The sequence below is a fragment of the Plectropomus leopardus genome, chromosome 11 (genome assembly GCF_026936395.1).
Source record: "Plectropomus leopardus strain MGB_pleo_1.0 chromosome 11, ASM2693639v1, whole genome shotgun sequence".
In the NCBI taxonomy this organism is placed as follows: Eukaryota; Metazoa; Chordata; class Actinopteri; order Perciformes; family Serranidae; genus Plectropomus; species Plectropomus leopardus.
Genome location: NC_142186.1, coordinates 30676117 through 30698790, shown reverse-complemented (window position 1 = coordinate 30698790; position 22674 = coordinate 30676117). Strand labels below are relative to the sequence as shown.

At 37.4% G+C, this 22674-nt stretch overlaps 1 protein-coding gene across 3 annotated transcripts in view; it reads left to right on the top strand.

Moving 5' to 3' along the window:
• The window catches only part of il21r.1 (interleukin 21 receptor, tandem duplicate 1), a 64772-nt gene that overhangs the window by 36235 nt on the left and 5863 nt on the right, over positions 1-22674 (top strand). For 2 of the 3 annotated variants that reach the window (XM_088084608.1, XM_088084607.1), the window contains exons 6-14: positions 10768-10809; positions 14070-14265; positions 14636-14721; positions 15100-15208; positions 16841-17028; positions 18043-18179; positions 18293-18482; positions 18704-18785; positions 22317-22410. In XM_088084608.1, the coding sequence (XP_087940734.1) occupies positions 14661-14721; positions 15100-15208; positions 16841-17028; positions 18043-18179; positions 18293-18482; positions 18704-18785; positions 22317-22410 (861 nt within the window). In that variant the 5' untranslated portion in view covers positions 10768-10809; positions 14070-14265; positions 14636-14660. Of the gene's footprint in view, positions 1-8176; positions 8235-10767; positions 10810-14069; positions 14266-14635; positions 14722-15099; positions 15209-16840; positions 17029-18042; positions 18180-18292; positions 18483-18703; positions 18786-22316; positions 22411-22674 lie in introns of those variants that run through there. The other variant, XM_042490850.2, reaches the window with a different exon arrangement.

The window sequence follows — 22674 nt, the reverse complement described above, 5'->3', positions numbered from 1 at the left end:
TAATTGTTCACGTCTACATATCCACACATCAAATACCACATGGATGAATCAAATAAAATATGCAGCCGCCTCATCTAATTCTTCATGGGTGGCGGTTCAGGAGGGGATCACAGGGGGATGCTAATTTGATTTGTCTGACCAATCGCCCAATAGGGCGGCTTATCCGTGACCTCTGAAACTGTGAGTTTTCCAGTTAGCTGATCAGGGCGGGAACCTTCACTTGACCCCCCTCAGCCTGTATGGTAATGTCATTTAGGAGGGGGAGGGGCACTGAACAGGGGAAAAGATGTTAGAATATCAGAAAAATAACGAGTCAGCTTTGTCAATACTAGAGACTTCAGTCTGCATCAAGCACTCGTGTGAATGCGACCAAGTGAAATTTTAACTTGCATGCTCACAAAATAGTTGCATTTGCAAAATAGTGCATCATAAATGAGGAAAATATTCATTCGATTTTCTAAGTGAACATTGAGCAGACAGGAGCTGCAGAGACGTGGTTTTACGCTCAAGGAACAGCTTCACTTTTCTGATGATTTTCAAAAAGTTTAATTCCATTTTTCTCTTACAAAACAGCAGAGTACAGTTTTTAGTTTTGCTGCTTAAATGTAACGCAGTGACATTATTGGTCTAACTGCATTACTCGCTCACTTCTCCAATTTGTTGAATCCAATTTGTTGAATCTGCTGTATAAATAGCAGTGCACCACCTGGCTTTTAAAGGGAATGGAAGATGATGCTCTGAAATACTATGTTACAATAATATTAATAACAATAAACTTTATATTTATATAGCACCTTTCACACAAGAAATGTAGCCCAACGTGCTTTATAACAAAGAAATTACATGCACCAAGAGCTTGACATGAAAAGACATAAATACATGATAAAGCTGGCATGTAAAAACAAGATAAGATCGAAATAGAACACATAGAATGCATCTTTACATGGATAAAACACACCTCATAATACTAGTAAAAGTAAGATAAAATAATAGAGAGAAAAACAGAGTTCACAGGATGCATAGAATAAGATGGAAAATAAAACCCATGACTATAATATGAATAAAATAAAGCTAAAAAAGTAGTATAGTACATAAAATGCATCAAATTAAGGAGAATACAACATTTTAAAGAGATGCAGCAGTGCAAAAGTGCAAAGGAAAATGCAAAGCAGTAAAGTCAGAGCTAGTTAGTGAAGGTAGTGAATCTGAAGTGAAGAGATATGTTTTTGGTTTTGCAATGCAATTAAAATTTATAATTTTTTACAGTTAAAGTTCGAAAAGTAAATGTCCTGATTATGCAAAATGGCTCATTGCAGGATAATTATATATTATATGATTGGATTATACTTGCAATAATGTTTGTATCACTATCCATCGAAATGCGTGGACATGTGTCAGACGATGTGGATAATCCCGTGCCAGGTATCATTGATAATAGCAGCCAGACAGTAAAAGGGATTTCCTGGTCCGACTCCAAAGCCCTGTGAAAGCATGCAGGGCTTTGCATGGAAGTGCTGCGATCAGAGCGCCGGAGCTCAATTAGCTACTGTTGTGGGTGGAGGCGGAGAGAGAGCAGAGGTCCAAATCCTCTCTTGCAAACCCAGCTGGGGGGATTAAGAACGGTTCCTGTCCCGTGGCTGACCTCTTCAAAGCCTGCGCAGATGTCCTGATCCCCCTCCACACACCCTCCGATCACCAACACACACTCAAATACCCCCCTCTCCTCGAACCCTCTCTTGACCCCCAGCCAAAACAAAGCACTCAGGTGACATTTCTTATCACAAGAGTGCTCAGCCGCTCTTTGAATCGGTATCTGTGGTATCTCATCTTCTCTGCAGTACATCTTTCTTTCTCTTTCTTGGTCCTTCGGCCTCCCCTCTGGTGCTGAGAGGGCTCCTTCGGCTGTCGTTTGACACCGAGCATGGTCAGATTTCTGAGTGACCCCAGCATGGAAATTAGCCTGTCAGTCTCAATACTCTGCTGCCCTTTGCTTGCAGTAAGTTTTCAAATAGGAAACCAAGGTCAAGAGGCACCGACGACAGCACTGAGCGTGAGATTTTGAATGACACATCTAAATCAAAATAGGAAATAAACACTTTATATGGAGATTGCTGAGAGGTCCTCTGAGGTTGGTGGTGGTCCTTTAAGGTTGTGACCCTTTTTTTTACGGCTATAAGGCACGTCTTGGTCAAAGTAATGGCCACCCAATAGGAGCTTCATTTAAGGCTAAGAGGGGCACGATGGACAATGAATGGATTAAATCACTCTAGGAGGGCACAATCCAAGATTACTTTCAATCAGTAAAGACCCTCACAAATCTACTGAGAATAATCCAAATGTGAGATTAGGTGTTTAGATAATTATTTTCTGTATTAGTGCATTCATGGTGGGCTGAGGCTTCAGGTTTTCCCAAAAAGATGAGATCCGTATTTAAGAAGTTTCCACATTAGAAAAGACACTTAATTTTTGATGACACCATACTTAAGTTACTAAAAAGTCTGTTAAGTGGTGTAGTTCCAGACATTGTGATTCAAATAATAAAAATAACAAAGTAAAAACAAAATGGCAATTCAGTCTGGGTGTCAGTTTCAGCCTTGTTTCTTGTAGATTCTTTCAGATTGTTTTGTAACTTTACTGTTTGAGTCAAGTGAGCGATAATAATGCAGCATTTCTGTATAAGATAATGGACACCAGAGCAAAAACCACCACAGTGCAAAGCAGGAAGACATTTCTTCCACCAAATCTACATCAGGGGTTCTCTGAGTGTATCATCGCTCTTATATGTACCCTGAGTTTGCTTTTCATTTATTGCATTACATTCAAGCCACAAAGAGAATTGAGGCTTTATTTTATTACCTCTGTGAACCAAAAAAAGTGCAAATGTTTGGCTCTATATTTTGAAAGTTAAGACAATACACGAGAGGCAAAAATGGAAGAATCTAACACCACGACCACTCAAACCTCTTGCTGTTTCGTTCAAACAATCATCCACTTCCTCATATTTTTTTAAGCCTTCATTAGGTCTGTTTCAACACTTGAGAGTTTGTCTGCCATCCGCATGCCAATTAGAAACAAGTACTTTCCATGGCCATTGTATGAATGCATTTAAATGCTTTAATTGTTTGGTGTAAGAGCGACATCAGCAAGTCAAATATATCTGAATGTCCCTGTAAGAGTGAGCAAATCAGCAAAATAAGTTTGTTTCTTGTGGTCATCAGGACAAAGTGCCAGCACATACATGATGTCTGTATGTTTCGAGAGTCTGTTCTTTGAAACGTCTGCTCCACATCTGCTCCTCATGTCTCCTGCTCATCCTCCAATCTGTCCATCTTCAATTTCCCCTGTCACTTCTACATTCATCACTTCCTCCGCTCCATCCCTCTGTGTGTGCGACCTTCCTCATTCCTTCCATCTCTCCCTCCCCTCCCTCATTACCCCCCACCTCAGCGCAAGGCTGTCAGAGTTTTAGGGATCCGGTGAGCTGTGAAATCGCACAAATTGCTGTTGCTTTGCGTCTGGCCCAGCAACAGAGGGGGGAGATAGAGAAAGAGAGAGAGAGAGAGAGATTTTATGCTTCAACACTTCTGAACCTGAGTCCCCCCCTCACCCCCTCACCCCTCACCCCCTCGCTGCCCCTTCCTCCCCTTATTCACTCAGACATGGACAAGCACACGCACAGCTGCAAGACTGCATATCTACCCACTACAACCCCAAACACCTCCCCCCAGCACACACACACACACACACACACACACACACACACACACACACACTCATGGTCAACTTCTCACCCCCACCATCACCACCACCTCTGAACATGTGACCGCACCACCGCGCTCGCCACCCTCACGGTAAAGACACCTCCACCACTTTGCTTCAGTGTGCGGGTCACTTCACAGAACAACTCGACGAGAGCTTGCAGCCCTCGAGAGGGATAAAACCGCTTCTCGACCTGAGGAGAGCTGTTTCAGCCGCCTCGACTAAAAAGAGCAAAGCCCCCCACCCCCCACACCCCACCAGCACCGTGCCCCCAGGAACACCCTCTGAGATACGACAAAAACTGGCAAAAGGTCACAAACATACACGTTGTAACTGTCTTTTTGCGCTCATAATTAGTGTGTCATTTTCTGTTCTATTGTTCTTCAGGAGCAAACAAGTGGATGCCGCGCAGTGTGGATTATTGCATAACTTCCAGTGGACTTCTGTGTCACCTTAAAGCATAGTTTTTTTGAAGCGGGGTTGTACAAAGCATGCACGCACCCAGATTAGAGAAGCAGGCTGGAGTGTGACAAGGAAGGAGAGCAATGTAGTGCTGTTTAGATGTCAGCGATAGTATGTAATTTTACCACCTAAAAAAAGATCCCACCTAAAAAAAAAATCAATGAAAAGGTAGAGATGAAAATAATCTCAATACAGAGTACAGTTACAATGATATTGATTTTTTAGGTTTAGATTTTGAGGTCAATTGTGATTTGTGATAATAGGCTTTATAAATAAAATTGTGTTGACTTTGTTTAGGTGGTTAAAGTACATTTCACTGCTGCCTCAACCGCACATTGCTAAGCTTCCATGTTAAACTCCAGCCTGCGTCTTAAAACCGGGGCGTGCTTACTGACATTTACTGTATGTAATACACTGACTATGGATAAGTACTCCATAAAACCCTGCATCAAAAAATCCAATCTTTCCCTTTAATGTGTCATCACATTTCTTCCTGTAACTATACAGCATCTTTTATTGAAAAATGATGAAATATAGTTTGAAAACATTCTGCCAGGACCAAAATTAACTCCATATGTGCATATAAAACAGAAGTTCAGACCTGAACCATGTGTGACATCTCCTTAGAAGCCAAAGATCTGTAGTATCACAGCTGAGCTGGTTTTCTTCTTCTGGCCATTGAGGTTGGACGATTCAACAATATGGACAACAGAAGGTGTGAGTTGCTTGATTTAGGTGAAGTGGAAAGTGAGTCCCATTTTAATATTTTAAGTGTACAAACTATGGATGTACCAAATGACTAATTTCCCCGATGTTTAAATGGAAGTTTAAACTTAAAAAGGTAGCGAACGCATTGCAACACAAACCATCCAAATTTAAGAACCATTTTATATTGTTAATCATATTTTTTAATAACCAAATCTTTTTTGAAATGCCACTGAAATAGGTGCACTGTAAAAATTAACAATTTGTTTTAACTTAAAAAAGTTAGTGTTCATGCTGCCTTAAATTCTTAAGTTGACTGAATTTGAGAAGATGCTGATTGTTCTTCTCAAATTGAGAGATTGTTTCATTTTGACTTATTTAAATTTGTTTATTTTGTCGCATAAGCCTGGAAAATAATGCTAATTATTTAGATTTTTCAGTGTTACACAGTTAACTCTCTGTGAGAGATCCATGAACAGCTGTTTCCACGCTGGTGATCTGATTAGGTAAGATGCTTTTGTCACTTTGCTCCATTTTTTTACTTAAATGCTTTTTGACAATATGTCTTCTGGACTCTGCATCTGGTGTGTTTGATTTTATGTTTTAAAAAAACAGATTTTTAAAATGGTAGTCAGGGTTATGTTCCTGCACATTTACTTATGTTTTATTTTTTACATAGGCATAATGATGCTATCGTAGACTGTGAAGTGCAGGAAAATCCCCCAAAAACGATGCCAACAATTTCTTGATACAAATTCAGCTGTATGTGTTAGACGTCACTGCAAAGACGTGTTGTGCTCATTTATAAAGAAAAGGTAGGAGATAATACAAAGACAAATTGAGACTGAGAAAAGTAGCTCTGACACTGTTTGCCAGATGAAATCTATTTAAACAGAAAAACCTAAGTGCCTGGAGAGCTGTGCCAAGAACTTTTCATATTACTCACGAACGATAAGTCATGTGTTAGTTATTGAAAGCACATTTTTGCACTGCATTTGGTTCCACAGGTCATTCGCTGACAAAAATACATATTGAATCTCTAGTACAAGGTCAAAAGTGCTAACTTCACTTTTCACGTTTGCAAACAGACACTGCAAGGACACAGGAGGCGGTCCAAATTCATGCATGTTTCTACTTTACATGAAGCCAAACTATCTCTACTGCCCTCCAGTGGTGCAAGTCATCCACTGCCCCACACTGAGGGGCTCTGCAGTGCAGCCTCACACAGCAGCAATTAAAACTTTTACATTTTATTCTGTATTTTTGGAATATTGCAGAACACTTTTTACAGATGTCAATTATGGAGGCATGAAAAAAAACAAAAACGCATCAATCTGATCTTTGGGTTTAGAAGTTCATGCTTTTTACTTTAGGGAAATTTTTGATGCAGATATTTTTTTTGAATAATGTTAACTATAAAACCACAAAGCAAACAAAAAGAGTGTAATTTCTAGAGTAAACAGGATACACACTGTATTGAACAACATATATATTTAACCAAAACAATGTTTAGACTTCAAGACCTTTTAAAATCTAAAATCTGTTATTTATAATTTATTGATTTCAGGCGAAGTCATGCATGTTAAAGGGGGTAACATGTCGCCCGTGGTACTTTTAGTAATAACTAAGTGATAGTTGTAGGAGAAGCATACCTCAAAATGTCAAACAACAAGGTCCATTCATGGTCAGAAAGTACCAGTTGTATTACTGTGAAATGAATTTACGACTGGATATCATTCTCTTCATGTATACAGAGAAATGTTTCTTTTTATTTTTAACGCATGTACTCATTCTTCTAATCTCGGGCAGCTCCACTGGAACAGATTGGGTTTATTGCTTCGCTCAAGGGCATCCCGACTAAGTCTTGTTTTCACTAAAAAGGAAAAAGGCGATACATTTGTGTGTCGCCTCTTGGTTTGAATCGAAAAAGCAAAAGTGCTCATTGTGAATAAGATAAGTTAAATGTAGAAGCAGTTTTCTTAGTCACTGACTACATTTACATGCACTCTAATATTACACAGGTCATGTAAACAACATATTCTATTTGGATATTCCTAAATAAGCCTTTTTTGGGATCTAACCTTTTGCAACTAAGATGTGGGATATTCTAGTACCATCTGGGTTGTAATAGCATTATTTCTGCATGTATACAGCACATTCAGAATAAGTGTCTCACATGCTGTTTTTACGGGAGTTTGTGACACGGTCTCCTGCCTGTTTACGGTCAGCTGTGTGTTGTAAACATTGGATATGTTGTCTACAAAACAACTCACTGACAGTTTGCAAGGCTGTGGGGTAAAGATACATGCCCAAGAAAAGACAACATTTCTGGTCAGAAGGAGAAACGCACTTACTTTAGAACATTATGAAAGCCAACAGTGGAAAATTAAAAAAAAAAAATCAGCCATTCTTTTATTTACTTTTGACATTTAAACGACTTGTTAAAGCACGTAAATTGGAGTATGCACGGCTGCATGTAAATGGGAATATTAGTACAGTATTCATTTTTATAAGCCATGTAAACAGCCTAGTAGGAATATTGTCAGAAATAAGAACAAAAAAAGAGAATATATTTGTGCATGTTAACAAAGTCATTGTCAACTCATCCCACAGGTGTGCCTCCAAACTATATGTGTTTGGGCATTTTGGGCTGCCTTTTCATGCTCTAAAATTGCTGCAACACAACAGGTTAACTTGTCTGAAACCTCTAAAACCTGGTTTTAATCAGTTTTCTTGTGCTGCTTTCAGATGCCTCTCACAAACTATTTAATCTTTGAAACCTTAGAAACTAGTTTGATTTAAAAAAAACCCACACACGGGAAAAAAAAGGCAATAACCAACTTGACAAGAAATGTCCCCCAAATTGCAATGACCTAAAATTAGTTTTCAAAGCGAATTTAATAAATAAGAAATACATAAAAAAGTATCCAGAAAACTATATTCATATTCATTATTATTATATACTTAAATTAGGTTACAGAAAAAAATATAAAAATATAAATAAATATATTTTTTTATTTTCTACACTTTTTTGTGTCATTTTTTAATTTATAATTATTATTATTTTACTTTTCTTTTTGACTTACTTTTGGGGCAATTTTCTTTTAAATTTCTACTTGCATTTTTTTGGGGCCATGTTTTGATACATCATTGCTCAGTTTTCAAAGGGTTAAGCAGTATGAAAGGTCAACTTTCTACTACATCCTCTGTAGAGGATCAGTTCCTGGTTCGGTCTGAGCAGTCAGGAGAACACAGCTTCCTGTCTGACCGGCCTTATTAGCATTGTCATGATGACCACTCCATAAACTGTGAGCTTTTTGTATTATTTCTTTCAATTTCTGCCGCAGTTTCTGAGAGCATCATATTACATTGCACTAATGTGGTTACGTCACATGGCGGTGCTGTGAGTATAAAAAGTCTGAATGCTGAAAAACAACTAAAACACTCCTGAAGAAGACTGCCGGCAGCATAGTTGAACTCTTTCACTTTTGATTTGTCTTTTGGTAGTGTAAGAAAATTGTAAAAAAAAAAAAAAAGACATGATTGCATTCAAATTGTCACATTTATTCACAGAAAGGTTTCTATGCTAATAGTTTGCCTGATAGAAGTTATTAACATTTATTTCAAAATGAATGACTCTTCAATGAGGAACCTAATGTTTTGAGTCACAGCTGTGTAGCGTCACACAAAAGGAGGCTGCTGTTTTAAAAAGTGGAAGTTATAACTGTATTTGACTCAAAAGGTGGTGCTAAACTACTAGATGAGTGCTAGAAAGTGGGGAAAAAAGAATTAAAGTTAGAGCAAACTCAAAATAAAGTGATTTGTTTTAAGACTAAGACTCTATAAGTGTCCTGGTTCACATTATGAAAGACTGTGATGTGACAATGAAATGAACAACACTTCATGGAGTTCCCCAGTGAGTATATGGTTGGTTGGTTGGTGTTGTGTTTGTGAAGTACTGAATATTCCTGTTACTGACATTAGGTGTTTGTTACAGTCATTAAACCAGTGTTTAAAATATGTATTTTCAAGTCTAGTAATAATGATAATCCCATGGTGGGACTATTTTTTACTCAAAAAAAAAGAGAAAAAAAAATCCAGAATATTCCCCCGAGTTAAATTTTGTCAGGGGATGCACCCCTGAAAAACTGTTTCTCATTCCACTTCAAATAATAATTTAAAATCAAATAATGCCGTACAAGTTACTGTCATTTTTATGTTCATGTAGTTTAGCAGATTTAAAGCTGTAGTTATTAACATTTAGAGATCACCCGAGACTCGACTTTACGGTTTCATCACAATACATACTTCATGATACAATATTAGTGCAATTTTAAACATTTTGCAATACGCTGAATATTGAGATAAAATACGCTGTCATTTATTACCTTTCTTCAACTGCAAATTATGTCCTCAAAGGGAAACTTTGTCAACATCTGTGTTATTTGATAAGATAAAGTTTTCAGTCTGTTCATCTCACTTCAGCAAAATATATCTAAAGAACTGAAAAGGCAATTTATTAATTCTTAGAAATTGTTTTACTCCAGTAGACTGAATTTGTATTTATAATTTTAATAATTTATAATCACTACTTGGCGTCTGTGCAACAATATGATATTGCTACACAAAAATATTTTTTTTACTGCATTGCATCAATTTTTCTGTCCACAGCTAGTAACTTTAATTGAAACAATTAACCTTTTTGTTGTATTACTGAAATTGCCACTATATTCACACAGCACTAACTGAAACTGATAATCTGTGAGATAAAATCATACACCTCCGTGTACTCTACTGCTGCAAACGGCCTAAACACATTTTAATAATAACCAATCAGAGCCGAGGAGTCTCTAATGCAGCTGTCAATACTGTCAGTCGCTGCTCGTGAATTTTGGCCCAACTGACAAACAAGGCAGATCAAATATGAATCAAGATTCTGCCACTGCATTGATTAAACATATTTTAGTGTATGGTTTAGTTGAAAAATGAGAAAGTTGGTTGGGCTGGTGGACTGTGGTATTTCAGCTGACTGAATTTGACATGGCAGCCAGGTCACAAACTCTCCCATTTTACTGCTAAAAAGTGCAATAAAATCTGTTTCTGAATTAAGTCACAGTTAAGTTCTTCAGTGTGCGGCAGTTAGTTTTGTTTTTCACTTTAAATGTTCCTACTATCAACCAGCACCTGACAATCACACGTGCTGTGCACTGTTCATGTTTCTGGAAACATCTGAGGCAAGAAATAGGCAATGCAGTAACAAAATCTTGATTCATGTTTAATCAGCACTGCCTGGCTTTATAGTTTGATCGTACTTCACGAGCAGTGCTTGACTGACAACTGCTTTAGAGACTTCTCAGCTCTGATTGTTTGTCTCTGCTGTTTGCTCTGCAGTAGTTTGAGGAGGAGGGACATGTTTTTATTTTACAGATTATCTGTGTACTTTTTTCAGAATAAAGTAACAGAAAATGTGACCAAAACTTATTTTCACAAAAATGGCCAACTGTAGCTTAAAGTTTTCATCTGTCTCATGTGAAATACTGGACCTTTTGAGCAAAGCGAGTAATATCACCTCCTTATCAGAGGTGAAATCAATCACTGTTTGACATTCAGTTTGCAGAAAAGCTGTTGGCCTACTTCCCCCTCACATGAAGACATGGTTCTCTCTTTGTTCACAAACACTATTCTTTGCCTTGAAACAGCAACGCCTCCATCAGTCTCTGCAGAGTGCGAAGATTATGTTTCTCCAACATCACTTTATGTGGATCTATGAGTCCACTGTCAACATGCTGATAATGTCGCCAGCCCTGTAAAAGAGGACTAACCTTCTGTTGTCTTCATCAGATGGAACATGTGAGAGGAAGACTGCAGCATCTGAAGAATAAGGTAGATTATCACCTACACAACACATTTTTTTTGCTTGTAGCTAACTAACAATGTGTTTGTCCTTATGTTTTTCCATTGTGCTTTAATATTGATGTCTTTCTGCATTTGAAAACTTTGCAAATAAGTGACACTAAATAACAAGGAGGTAACTTTTTGGAAAAAATGTGACATTGTGTTGCATGATTTCATTATACTTCAATCTTGACTGTGAGGGATGATGCATACCTTCAGTTTCTTGTAGACAGGTGCGTAGGAGAAAATGTCCTTAGGAAAGACAGGAGAGAACTCCTGCACATTGTCCTTTAAGTTGCAGTTAACTTTGCTGCAAGTTAAAGTTTCCTGCACACTGTTTTGTTTTTTGTGTTTGTTTTTTTTTTACTTTACAGTAAGCCTGCTTTGCAAGTAAAAGTGCAGAAATTCTCTCCTGCACTTAACAAACCAGGCCTGCATGTGCTGAGTTTTTACAAAAACAGACCACAAGAGGCACAAGAGCTAATGTTGAAAGTTTTTAACCTTTTAACAGAGGAAAATGTTGTTAATAAAACCGCTTAAATAGGATCCCTGATTAGACCATACATATGTAAAATAGCAGATATATCTGCAAAATATGCACTGGCATTAAAATGAGCAGATGTAGGATTGCATTTTATGTTGGGTATGCATATAATGTGAGATATTATGGTCATGATGACAATCACCTAAAACGAATAATAGAGATAACATAGTATCATCTAAAACCGCAGTTACAGTCAGAAACACAAGATCCAATTTTGAAAACAGGAACAAAATTGTGTTTCAGTTCACAAAACTATAAAAAAAACATGTTCCAAAAGGTTTGTTGTTCTCAAAACTGTGTACAGTCAGCAAAACTTCATATCACTGTAACAAAATCCTCCTCACCCACGACTACAAAAAGACACAACCTTGTTTTTCAACACAGAGTCAGATTTTCACATCTGCTGCCATTTAGTGGAATTACAAAAGAAAAGAAAAGAAAAGAAAGGAAAGGAAAAGAAGAAAATATTTTAGGCAGCCTGTTTACTTCTCCATATGAGCAGAAGACTGTCAGGTGAAATCTGCGACCAGTGTCTACAGTACACTTACACGTGCAAATCATTCGTTCTACTTCCTGTGGTAGGTGTGTTAAAAGTAAAAATAACTGAATCAGAAGTCATTAAAAGTTTAGTAAATGCACTGACAGTGTGCTCCTTAGTGGGCAGATGTCCATCAAAACATTTGAGGACTGTGAACTGCAGCAGGCTCAAAGTAAACCTCGTTCACAGGGACCTCTGGTGGCCGTCAGTTGCTAGTACAAGCCATTTGCTGAGCGCTTTAAAGGCACATCTTAGACAGCAACCCTCTGACACAACAGTCAAGTTTGAGACCTTAACTGCAAACCATCCTCCTAACCTGCAGCCACAGTGCAGCACTGCTTTGAAACATCAGAAAACATTGAGAAATACCTGTAAATGTCAGTTAAAAAAAAGATATTATCTTTGACCTCAAATGTGTTGATTTGTATGATGAGAGAAAAGCGGCCAGTTCTCCATTTGAATAGCTGGAGCTGTCAGATGTTTAGCAATTTCGCAAAAAAAAAAAAAATATGACTAATATAACTAAATATGACTATGAATATGACTAAAACAATTGACTGAATAATTAAAAGTAGCTGCAGACTAATTGAGCTGCAATCATTAGCTAATTCATTGACTATTCAACTGACAGAAAATGAATTGGCAATTAAATTAATTAATCACTTTTTAGACTTTTTTTTGCAATTTTTTGCAAATTTTAGATGTGTTCATGCATATGGCATACATTTTGGCAAGATTGTGTATTTTTGTTCAGCTCCTACACTGAGTCTAAACAAAATTGTTACATTCATACTGTTAAGTGCAAAAGACATTCTGTCACTCTTGGCTTTTGCCGTGGAATTTTTATTTACGATTTTCTACCTGATGATGTCACTTATTTGGCATATATATGGAGAACAGACATGCTACTTCCAGGAGATGCACTGTCACAATCAGTGTTGCTGACATATCCATAACAAATCATTGTCATATCCCAGGCTGTGGTCATCACAAAAAGATCTGCCTCTGCATGTAGTATATTGAAAGTAATGCATTTTATTTTTTCCCATCTAAAAGCATAATGGCATCATGACAAACAACTGGTTTTGAAAGGGTTAAAATTCTGAAATCTAATTAATACATGATAATTATTATTCGGCTTGGCGTTTGCTAAAAGAAAAAAAATGCAATGAAACTAAAAAAAAGTATTAATTTATAATATTTTTTAAAGCTTAATTTTGAAAAGCGCATTTCATGTGCAGAGGGATATGAGTGTTTTTATAATTACAGCGGGCCCTAAGGGTTAATTGACTACATGTTGCAGCTCCACAGTCACCTTGAGACTAACCCTAGTTTAAAGAAGTGCCTTGCTCAAGCGCAACTGCAGGATCAGCTTCAAAAAGTATTTTTTGTTCATCTGGTTCTTTCGTTGTGTTTCACTAACCTGCTTCAAAGCCCGTTAGGTGCTCAGCTTTGTTTGTTTTTTGTGTGAAAGAACGGCATCTACCTTTGACTAATGTTGGAAAAGTGACATTAAGCGAGACGGGTCTGAAAACCTACATGTTGATTTGAATACCACAACAGCCCACCCATTGTGCCAAAGAAAACAGTTAATGAATTGTAATATGTATCAGATGGCACATTATTTTCTCAGGAACCATGATTCTTTTGCATCAAGTCCTGCTGGAAAATGTATGTGTTTGTATGTGTTTGTATGTGTTTAGCTCAAAATACTCTGAGTTAATCAAATTTCGAGCTAATTTAGCTATTAAAAGTAAACTGTGAGGGGTTTCACAGCTGGATTATGACTCATTCAGATGCACACTGGTGGAAAATACTGAAAACCCCTGATAAAATGTTTAAGCAGACATGTAGGTGTATGATAAGGGTCTTTTAAAAGCTTTTAGAAAGCATCTCTTGATGTTTTAGAGTCATCTCAGAACTGAAACATGTTTTGGTCGTATTGTGACTCAGTGTTAAAAATGATTTGAGCAAATAGGTAATAATTAATACATTTTATGACTGTAACACAAATTGTTAGATTTATCATTTAAATTAAAAAAATAATGTATTTATCAAGTTTACTTAGGCGACAAAAATGTGATGACTAAATTATTTTGTAGAAGAACAGTTGAGTTTCCTGTTGACTTTTTTTTTGCTCTCGGGTTAACTCTTGCATATTCATAGCAGCAGAATGGATGCGGTGGGGAGGCACCACGCAGACGCTGCTCAGAGGGTTATAAACCACATCCTTAGTCACACCACCGACGATTATGATGATGCCGATGATGTTCCACTAAGCATTCTCACACAGACGTCAGTGCATCGGGGACTCTGTTAACTTGTTAACTGATTTAGTGGAAGAATTTTATATTTAAAGAAGGTAAGATGCTTTATTCTTTATATGTATTCATATTAAGAACAGAAAATGCTTATGAAAAAATGATCTTTTTATGATGTTAAGGTAGTTTGTTATTCATTTAATTAACTTTATTTTTGAGTAGTAGTCATTGAGACTCTTTTTAAATGCGTTTAATTATTGATTAATTGTGAAAGCTAATGATGATGTTCATGGTTCATTATAGAGCCTTTTTAAAATTGATAATTAACAAAATTTTGTCTCAATGTAGCAGCAAATCCCACAAAAAGGCTGAATCTTTTTTTAGTTTACAGTGAAATTTTTTGATCTGTTTTACCATGAAACTTAATTCTATATTTAGTTTCAGCTTCTGTGTTTCTTTCTGTCTAACCAGTGGCTGATAAAAGTGGGTCGTCCCCATGGCTCTCAAACCTGTCCTCTTATTGTTGCTGTGGGACCTCACTTTGTTTGCTCATGGTGGTAAGTTGACTTATCTAATCTTTTTGTATATTGATATGAATTTCTAAAAATAAGTCACCACATTAATTGTAGGTCATTTCAGATAAACTTTTACTCTGCGTTTTCATTCGTTTGTCTCCATGCTGCGTCCTCGGGCCAAGTTTCCCTTGAAAAACGGATTTTAAACTTATGTGACTGCCTCAGTAAACAGGGTTAGACACTCATAGTGCACGAATGTTAAATGTGGTAAATACTTTTATGAACTCCACTGAAATGAACTTTTTTTTGTCTTGTAAAATTTTGTTTGTCTTGATGCTGCGGCCTCTCTGCTTCGTAGAGCTTGAATGCTAAATATAGTAAATGTGATGATAACTGACTACAATTTCCTTTGTTTTGCAGTCACGTCTTTGTGCAATGTCACTTGCTCGACGGACTACGATTATTTGCTGAACTGCTCGTGCTCGGGCTCTTTGCCGACATATTCAGTCCTCATCGAAGTCGTATGCAGGTAGAAGCTGATATGCTTCACGTTGGTGCATCACCCAATATGTGTCTATACTGTTGCATCATTAGCTTTTATTCAGATGTATTCTGGGAGCTAGCTGATGATTTCCCCTCTGAATCATAGGATCTCCAAGTTTAGTCATTTTGAATATCATAATCCTAGTAATATTATCAGTAATGTTTTAATAGATTTAAGCTCAGCAGTGGTTATTACATTGTGAGCAAACTCTTGAAACAGTTGCTTTGATATAGTAGAAATACTGCAGGGTGCTGAATATTTTGACCCCCCACAGCGACCTTTACTGCGCCTCATAGCAATGCCCATCGGAAATTTCCATCACAGTGATTTCAATTTGAACCACATTTGCTGATATTATCTCATGTGTTATTGTTATTGGTGTCAGGGGAAAGCCCAACTCATGTTGATATTTGAGTTAAAAACATCTATAACAATAGGCTCCATGACGTGCTATTAATTGTTTTTCTTAACATAAAATGTTGGCATTGTACATTTCTGCAAAGCAAGTATATGACAGATTTTCTTCTTTCATTTTTACCATATGAATGTTTCTAAAGTGATGTCGTATTTAAGGTGTCATCAGGAGGTGGAGGGGATGGTGGATGGTGTATTACCTGTTCCAGATGCCTGCCAAGCTGCAGACCACTTTTCGAAATCAACAGAACTGGTTGTGATTTAGCGAATCATTGCTGTGTTTCCAGCAGCTTTTTAAGCAACAAATGTGGGTGTTTGTCGTGGCCCAACTGTTGTTCCAGTGGGGATATTGCCATGAAAAGTGCTTGTTCTTACTGGAAAATCTTTGCTTTTCCTGCTGGGAATGTGTCACAAAAAGCATTTGTTTTTTACAGAGTTATTGCTGCTTTTACAGCGGGGAGGGGCAAGAGCAGCAGTAGTTTTTTACTGAGGTATCGTTGCTTTTCCGGTTGGAAAAGTGACACAAAAAGCGGTTGCTTTTAACCAAGACATTGCTGCTATTTCAGCGTGGATAGTGGCATAAAAAGCAGATGTCGTTTACCAAAACATAATGCTGTTCCTGCTGTGATAATGGCCCAAAAATAGGTTATTTTTTAAAGCTTTGACACATCCACTACATAAAAACATGAAATTGTGACGTAGCTATGGTTTGCAGAAATGTACAATGCCAACAATTTTTTGTATATACTCAATGCGACCTACTACAGTTGAAAAATAAGTCATTAGGAAAAAACTGTTGGTGGAAAAACTATATAATGATAACACTCTTTATGTTTTATGAATATATTTAGACAAAAGAATTATTCATTCCATTGAGAAAATACTCAGCAGGTTAATTGACAATGGGGGAAAATGCAGATTTTATGATTCAGGCTCCAGGAAGAAGCTTAAGTGGCTGCAAACATGGAGACATGATCTTTTTTATGAAATAGGTAAACAAGGTTAGGCTTTGCTTTTGTCTCTCAAGTGTATTTCTGCTCACCAGCGACATTAATCATGTGAATTTGAGCTTTTCATATACCTGTTCTGCATCAGTCCTGCACATATGTACACAATCACATGAAAACAACAAATTTTGTTGCAAAAATGTTGACTGACGTTACAAGATGTTACTGATTATAACACACTGTTTATCCGTCGCAGAGATGGCGAATATGATGTTAATGGAAGCTGTGAAGTCAAATCACCACAGTCGTGGTGCGTAATGTATCCGGAGGAACTTTATATAGTTGCATCTATTGGAACCATGTGCACCGCGACAGTCAGTCACAAGGGCCATCAAGTGCTGATAAACGACAATGAGTCATCAACATGGGCCCTGAGTAAAGTGGGTAAGTTCATCTGATAATAACTGCGTGTTCTGACATTTCAGTATTTGTCATTTCTGCTGAACAGATAGGATGACACAGAAAAGAAAAAAGGTCACAGGCGACAGTTGCATCCCTCATGACATGTTTAGTGGTATCAAGATATGTCTGTGAAAAATGGTTTGCAAGAAGTTAAATGTTGATTTCTATTAATCCTTCCAGCATAAGCTTTAGTTTTTACTCATTTTAGACACTTGTGAAATGCTACAAACATATTCCCTCTGGTTCACTACTGCCAAAATAGCACTGTACATTAACCCTTTGAATGCAGCAAAGAAAAACTGGTGTCGGCCCAGGTTTCAGACACCTTTCACAGGCTATTTGACCCTTTGAAACCTGGGCAAATTGGTTTAAATTTTTTTCAAAAAGCAATGATCAACTTGGCAAGACATTTCCCACAAATTACAAGAAACGAGTAAAAGGTGACCAGACAATTACCTAAAAACTGGTTTAAAAAAAGAGGGGACGATTATTAGAATAGTGACCATTTTTATAGTTAACATTTTGTTACAAAAAATATATAGTAAAATAAACAAAAAATACGTATTTATGGTTCTTTTTCATGTTTGTTTTTAGTTTTCATTTATTAATTTAAATTAATTTTATTAATTTATTTTCTTTCAGTTAAGCTTTTTTTTTTTTTTTCCTACTAATTTTTGGGCTATGTTTTGTAAAGCTGTTTGTTGCCTCCTCTCTGTGTTCCCATGAAAAAAAATCTTAGGTTTCAAAGGTTTAAAGTATTTTCACTTTTGTTTGAAAGTTAAGAAAATTCAGAGATCACGAGAATCATGCTGGCAACTTCTCCAAAATTAGCCAAGCTGTTACTTGCCAGCAAACGCCCTTCCACCTGCTATACCCTCCAGATTAAGACGAAAGCTAAAAATAATGTTCAACTGCCACTTGTGGTTTATTGTTGGCATACACACATTTTTAATAACATAATGCTCCCCCTGTTCCCTTGGGGTTTAACTTTCACAGTGAAACCTCTGCCTCCTGTCGATGTTCAAGTGGCAAGAAATGATGGATGTTACAACGTCACTTGGGAACACGATCACGAAACCCATAACATTCTCATATACAGGGTGCGCGTGAGACAAAGCAACGACTTGTCAAAGGTAATGTGTGAGCCAAAACACCAAAACAAAACCTGAAATTTGCATGATATTACCATCGATTGTGCCTGCTGATTATGCAAAGCTGTTCTATCTTTTTTATTCCTTTCCAACAGGATCCAGTTCATTACCTTGAAGTGGGAGAAGAATACAGTCTGTTAGACTGTGAGAAGCTGCAACCACATGTCAACTATATCGTGGATGTTCAGGCCAAAATGTCTCCTAAGAATCTGTATATAGGTCCATGGAGCGAGTGGAGCTCCACTGCAGAGTGGAGGACAGCAGGAAATTCTGCAGAGACTGAAGGTAGAAAAGCATCGTCTATCCTGCAGCTGATAATATCCACTTCTGTCTCATGCTAAATAAGACTGTTGTGGCCAGTCACGTGTTATTTTGTTGTGTTTTCATGCTTCAGACCGTCGTGTTTCTGCAGTGATCCATACAAACATCTCAGAAAACAGGAAGTGTGCATTTTATTGTATCATTTCCGTCAGTACATATTTTACACGTTAATGTCTCCTTTGCAGGAATGAATGGATGGTGGTGGTACGTCACCCTGGCCGTCAGTCTCCTCTTTGTGTTCCTGCTGCTGGGTTATTCACAAAAACCGTGAGTAATGTAAACATGGGAGCTACTGTCTCTGTCTCTCCAAGTCATAAAATTGCAACCCCATCTCTCTTTTAACCCTTTGAAAGCTGAGCAAATTGGCTTGATTTTCTCAAAAATGTGGGGAAAAAAATGACAAGTAACTGGACAAGAAATTACCCCAAAATTTTGCAATAAATCAGTAAAAAGTTCAAAGAAAATTACCTAAAATTAGCAACAAAAAAGACAAGTGAAAGAACAAAAACAGACAAGACCTGAGAAGTGCTGAAATTAAATAAAAATAATAAATGTAATATAAATCTAATATGTATATTTTTTCTGTGTCATTTTCTTTTCATCTTTTACTATTTTTTTTGCAAATTGTGGGACATTTTATGTCAAGTTGCAGACTGCCTTTTTTCAATTATTTGGAAAGAAATCAATCCAATTTGCTCACATTTCAATGGTTTAAACACTTGAGAAAAGGAAAGAAAACTGATGCCTATACAAGGTTTAAAAGGGTGAAAGCATTTTATCAGTCTTCAAACCTGTAGTTGTTAATGTTCAGTGAATAGTTTTGGCTTTTTTAAGAGGCTTGCAGAAATGAAAGTTTATTTGATTGAACCAACTATTATCATTATTGAAACAAAATGTTTAAATCATAGTAAAGGATAAACTTTCTTTTGAATTTACACTTACACGAGTCTGCATTCATTGCACAGATAAAGGACAAAGTGAACACAAGTAAATGCTTAATGTCAGCCACCCTCTGTGTTCCAGTAAGTGATTAGCGAAGCTTCTCACTGCTTCAATTTACATTTTCCTGGCATCACCTCCCACATATAGAGAAACCACTGCAGCACTGTACGTGCAGCGACACGTTGCACTGAAATGGAGAGCAGACATAGGAAGTCATGCAGAGCATCAGTGTCAGAGAACTGAGAACTTCTCACTTGTTATGGGCCCAAAGCGACAAGTAAAACACTCAGCCCTAAAATGTCAGTACACTTAATGCTCTCACGCTGTTTGTAGTCCCATTTTAGAGGATGATATAAGATGAGCTCCTCTGTGAGTTGTTACAAATTCAACTTTGGTTCTGTTTCAGTGCTCTGCTTCTATAAGCTCTTGTCTAATTCATGGTAGCAGCAAATGCAAAGCAAAGGCATTCTGCATTTGTTTTGCAGACTTTTGTGAAATTCACTCAGTCTATGAGGTACACTGAGCCCGAACTAGTCCTATGAAGCTTATCACTGTGCTATTGATCCTCTTCTATATGCTTTTTTCGTACGTGGTTGCAGGCATAAAAATATGAGGAAGTACAGTGTGTAGTTTGCAAGCAAAAAAACCAATTTTTTTTGTTAGTGAATTTTTTGCCAAAGAAAATCAATCGAAGTGCTTATTAAGAAAGGTGATGTATGGAATAAGTCTATTTCTTGGCCTCCAATATTTTTCAGATATGGTTACTTTTAGGTATTTCTCAAGAATCACTCATCCAAAAAACTTTGTGCTCAACACTGTGCTGCCCTGGGTCCTGAGCAATTCACCTGCCATGACGTAGCTGCGTCCCCTGGCAGTGCCAGAGTGTTCGTACGATGTGTGTGTGTGATAGGATAGGAACAGGCTTTTTCCAGGAGCACAAGCATTCATTCTGAAAGTTACATCTCTGAAGCTTTAAATGTTTGAGTTTGCTGCAATGTAACAACTCTGGTCTATGTTTATTCATCTGTTCTTGAATGTACTGTAGCGAGTGAGCAAGCCGTACCCAGCTCCGGTCTCCTTTCAATGCACTGCACAGTGTCTACATAATGCACTACTAAAAAATATGTCTCATAGCTCACACTTGACACTGCATTTCCTTTGGTCCTCAAAAGAAGCCAGCCAAGAGTGACGTTGATCGGATGAATGGTTGTCGAGAAAATATAGACAGACATACATACAGAGACTCCTTCATTTTAATTTTAATATAGTTGCAAGAGTGCATAGCTCCGGCAACCCAGAAGCTGACATTGCTGTGGTTCCACCATCAAAAAGCCTACGGGATTTTTCCATTGAAATTTAAAAAGATTGCAGAAAATTAGCTCTGTGGTAAAGAAACATTTATGATACTTACACATCTTCTTCAAGATAATCTTCACAGATGAACCACTTTTTATGATTACTGAAGCCTAAATGCAATCGCCAAAGGTGAAAAGATTAGGCTAGGCTATAAGTGAACTACAATACAGTTGCGTGTTTTATGTTGTAGAATAAAACGTGAAAGTCTCTTCAGCTTCTGTTAACCACAGACCTTATTTAGATCTTACCAAACACCCTATTAAAAAGCCCATTGACTTTGAGATGAGGGAACCAGAGGTGCTAATTTATTTTGGGGTTTTAGGACTCAGTACTGGGGTTCTCTATTTCTGACTTATTAATTGACAGTTCAAACTTTTTCTTGCCAGTGGAACTAAATGGGTGGAAACATGAGTGGGCAGTTTTTACCTGAATTAGCTATCAAGTTTATCTAAAACCGTAGTTAATTTTAGATTTGTATTGTGTAGTAATTCCTGTGAAAGCTATTTTATGCTATCAGCATCACTGGTTTTGAGTCGGCGTATGGGTCAGCACTTAACCTCTGCACACGCCACATACTGATTACTAAATCACCTTATCGGAAATGACAGAGCAGAGGTGCATTATACAGTAGTGTGCAAAGGTCTTTGGTCACCACAGATCTGTTATTTTGTAATGAGTTGTAATGAGGATATATATCTATTTTTTTCTCAGTTTCTTTATTAAGATGCAAAGAACACAGAGAACACAAGCAATGCATTAAAACAACAAAAAGTCAGAACAAAAATGTCTTTTCAATTCAGTTCATTTCAAACAGCTTTATTTGTCCCAATTCAGTTTGAACAGTCCACAGACCATAGAAACATCCACAAATCAACAACAGACAGGAGCCAGGGGCACCACAGAGACAACAAACAAACAAATATAAATCAGTATGTTGACGGGCATGCTGGCACCCTCGTGTGACCATGAGGGCCGAGCAAGGACTGCACAGTTTAAATTTATGAAACAATGAGTAATAAATAAATAAGTAAATAAGCGTGCAAGGCAAAGGATTCACAAGCGAACAGGACAGACTGAAGTCAATATTTAGTGTGAAACATGGTATCGTACAGCCATAAAAAAGGTAGCTTCAACAATCAATATTGAGCTTTGGATATGTCTTAAATGGCATAAATACAGCAGAAGATTAGTTTTATTAATCTCATATTATCTGCCCAAAAGAGTTCAAGACACGCTGAGTGGAAAAGGAGATCACAGTGAATACTTGCAATATTAGCCCATTGAATTTGTTATTCTGAAATATTTGTGTTTTTAGTACTGTATACATATTTCCTGTATGTTCTTGTGGTATTTTAGGAGAGTCTACTGAGAAATAAATGTGTATGATCATAAATAATAAAGTTTAAGGTGGCCTAAGACTTCTGCACAGTACTGTAGACGTGATGTTATTTTATTCTCAATTTCAGTTCTCTTTCTGAAATCATTTCATACTCATTTCAGGTGTTGGCAGAAAAAACTCCGGCAGATTATTTACATACCCAGGCCGGACGAGTTTTTCAAGCCCCTCGACAAAAGCTACGAAGGGAACTTCAAGGTAAGAGAAAGCAAAACAAACTTTGCGTGTAGTTTCCAAATCGGCCCAGCAGGTGCTGCCCAAGAGGGGACTTTCAGCACATCTGAACCCGGGATGGGACTTTCCCCTCGCTTTCGCTTTGAAGGGCCTCCATGATGTGAATGACTCAGTGTGCAGGGCCTTCAAGAGGCCTTTTGTTTTTTGTCTGACATGCTGTGGGTAGATATTTGTGTATGACAGCCCGACCTGTTCCACCCCAGTGGAAAATACCCCCCGTACAGATCT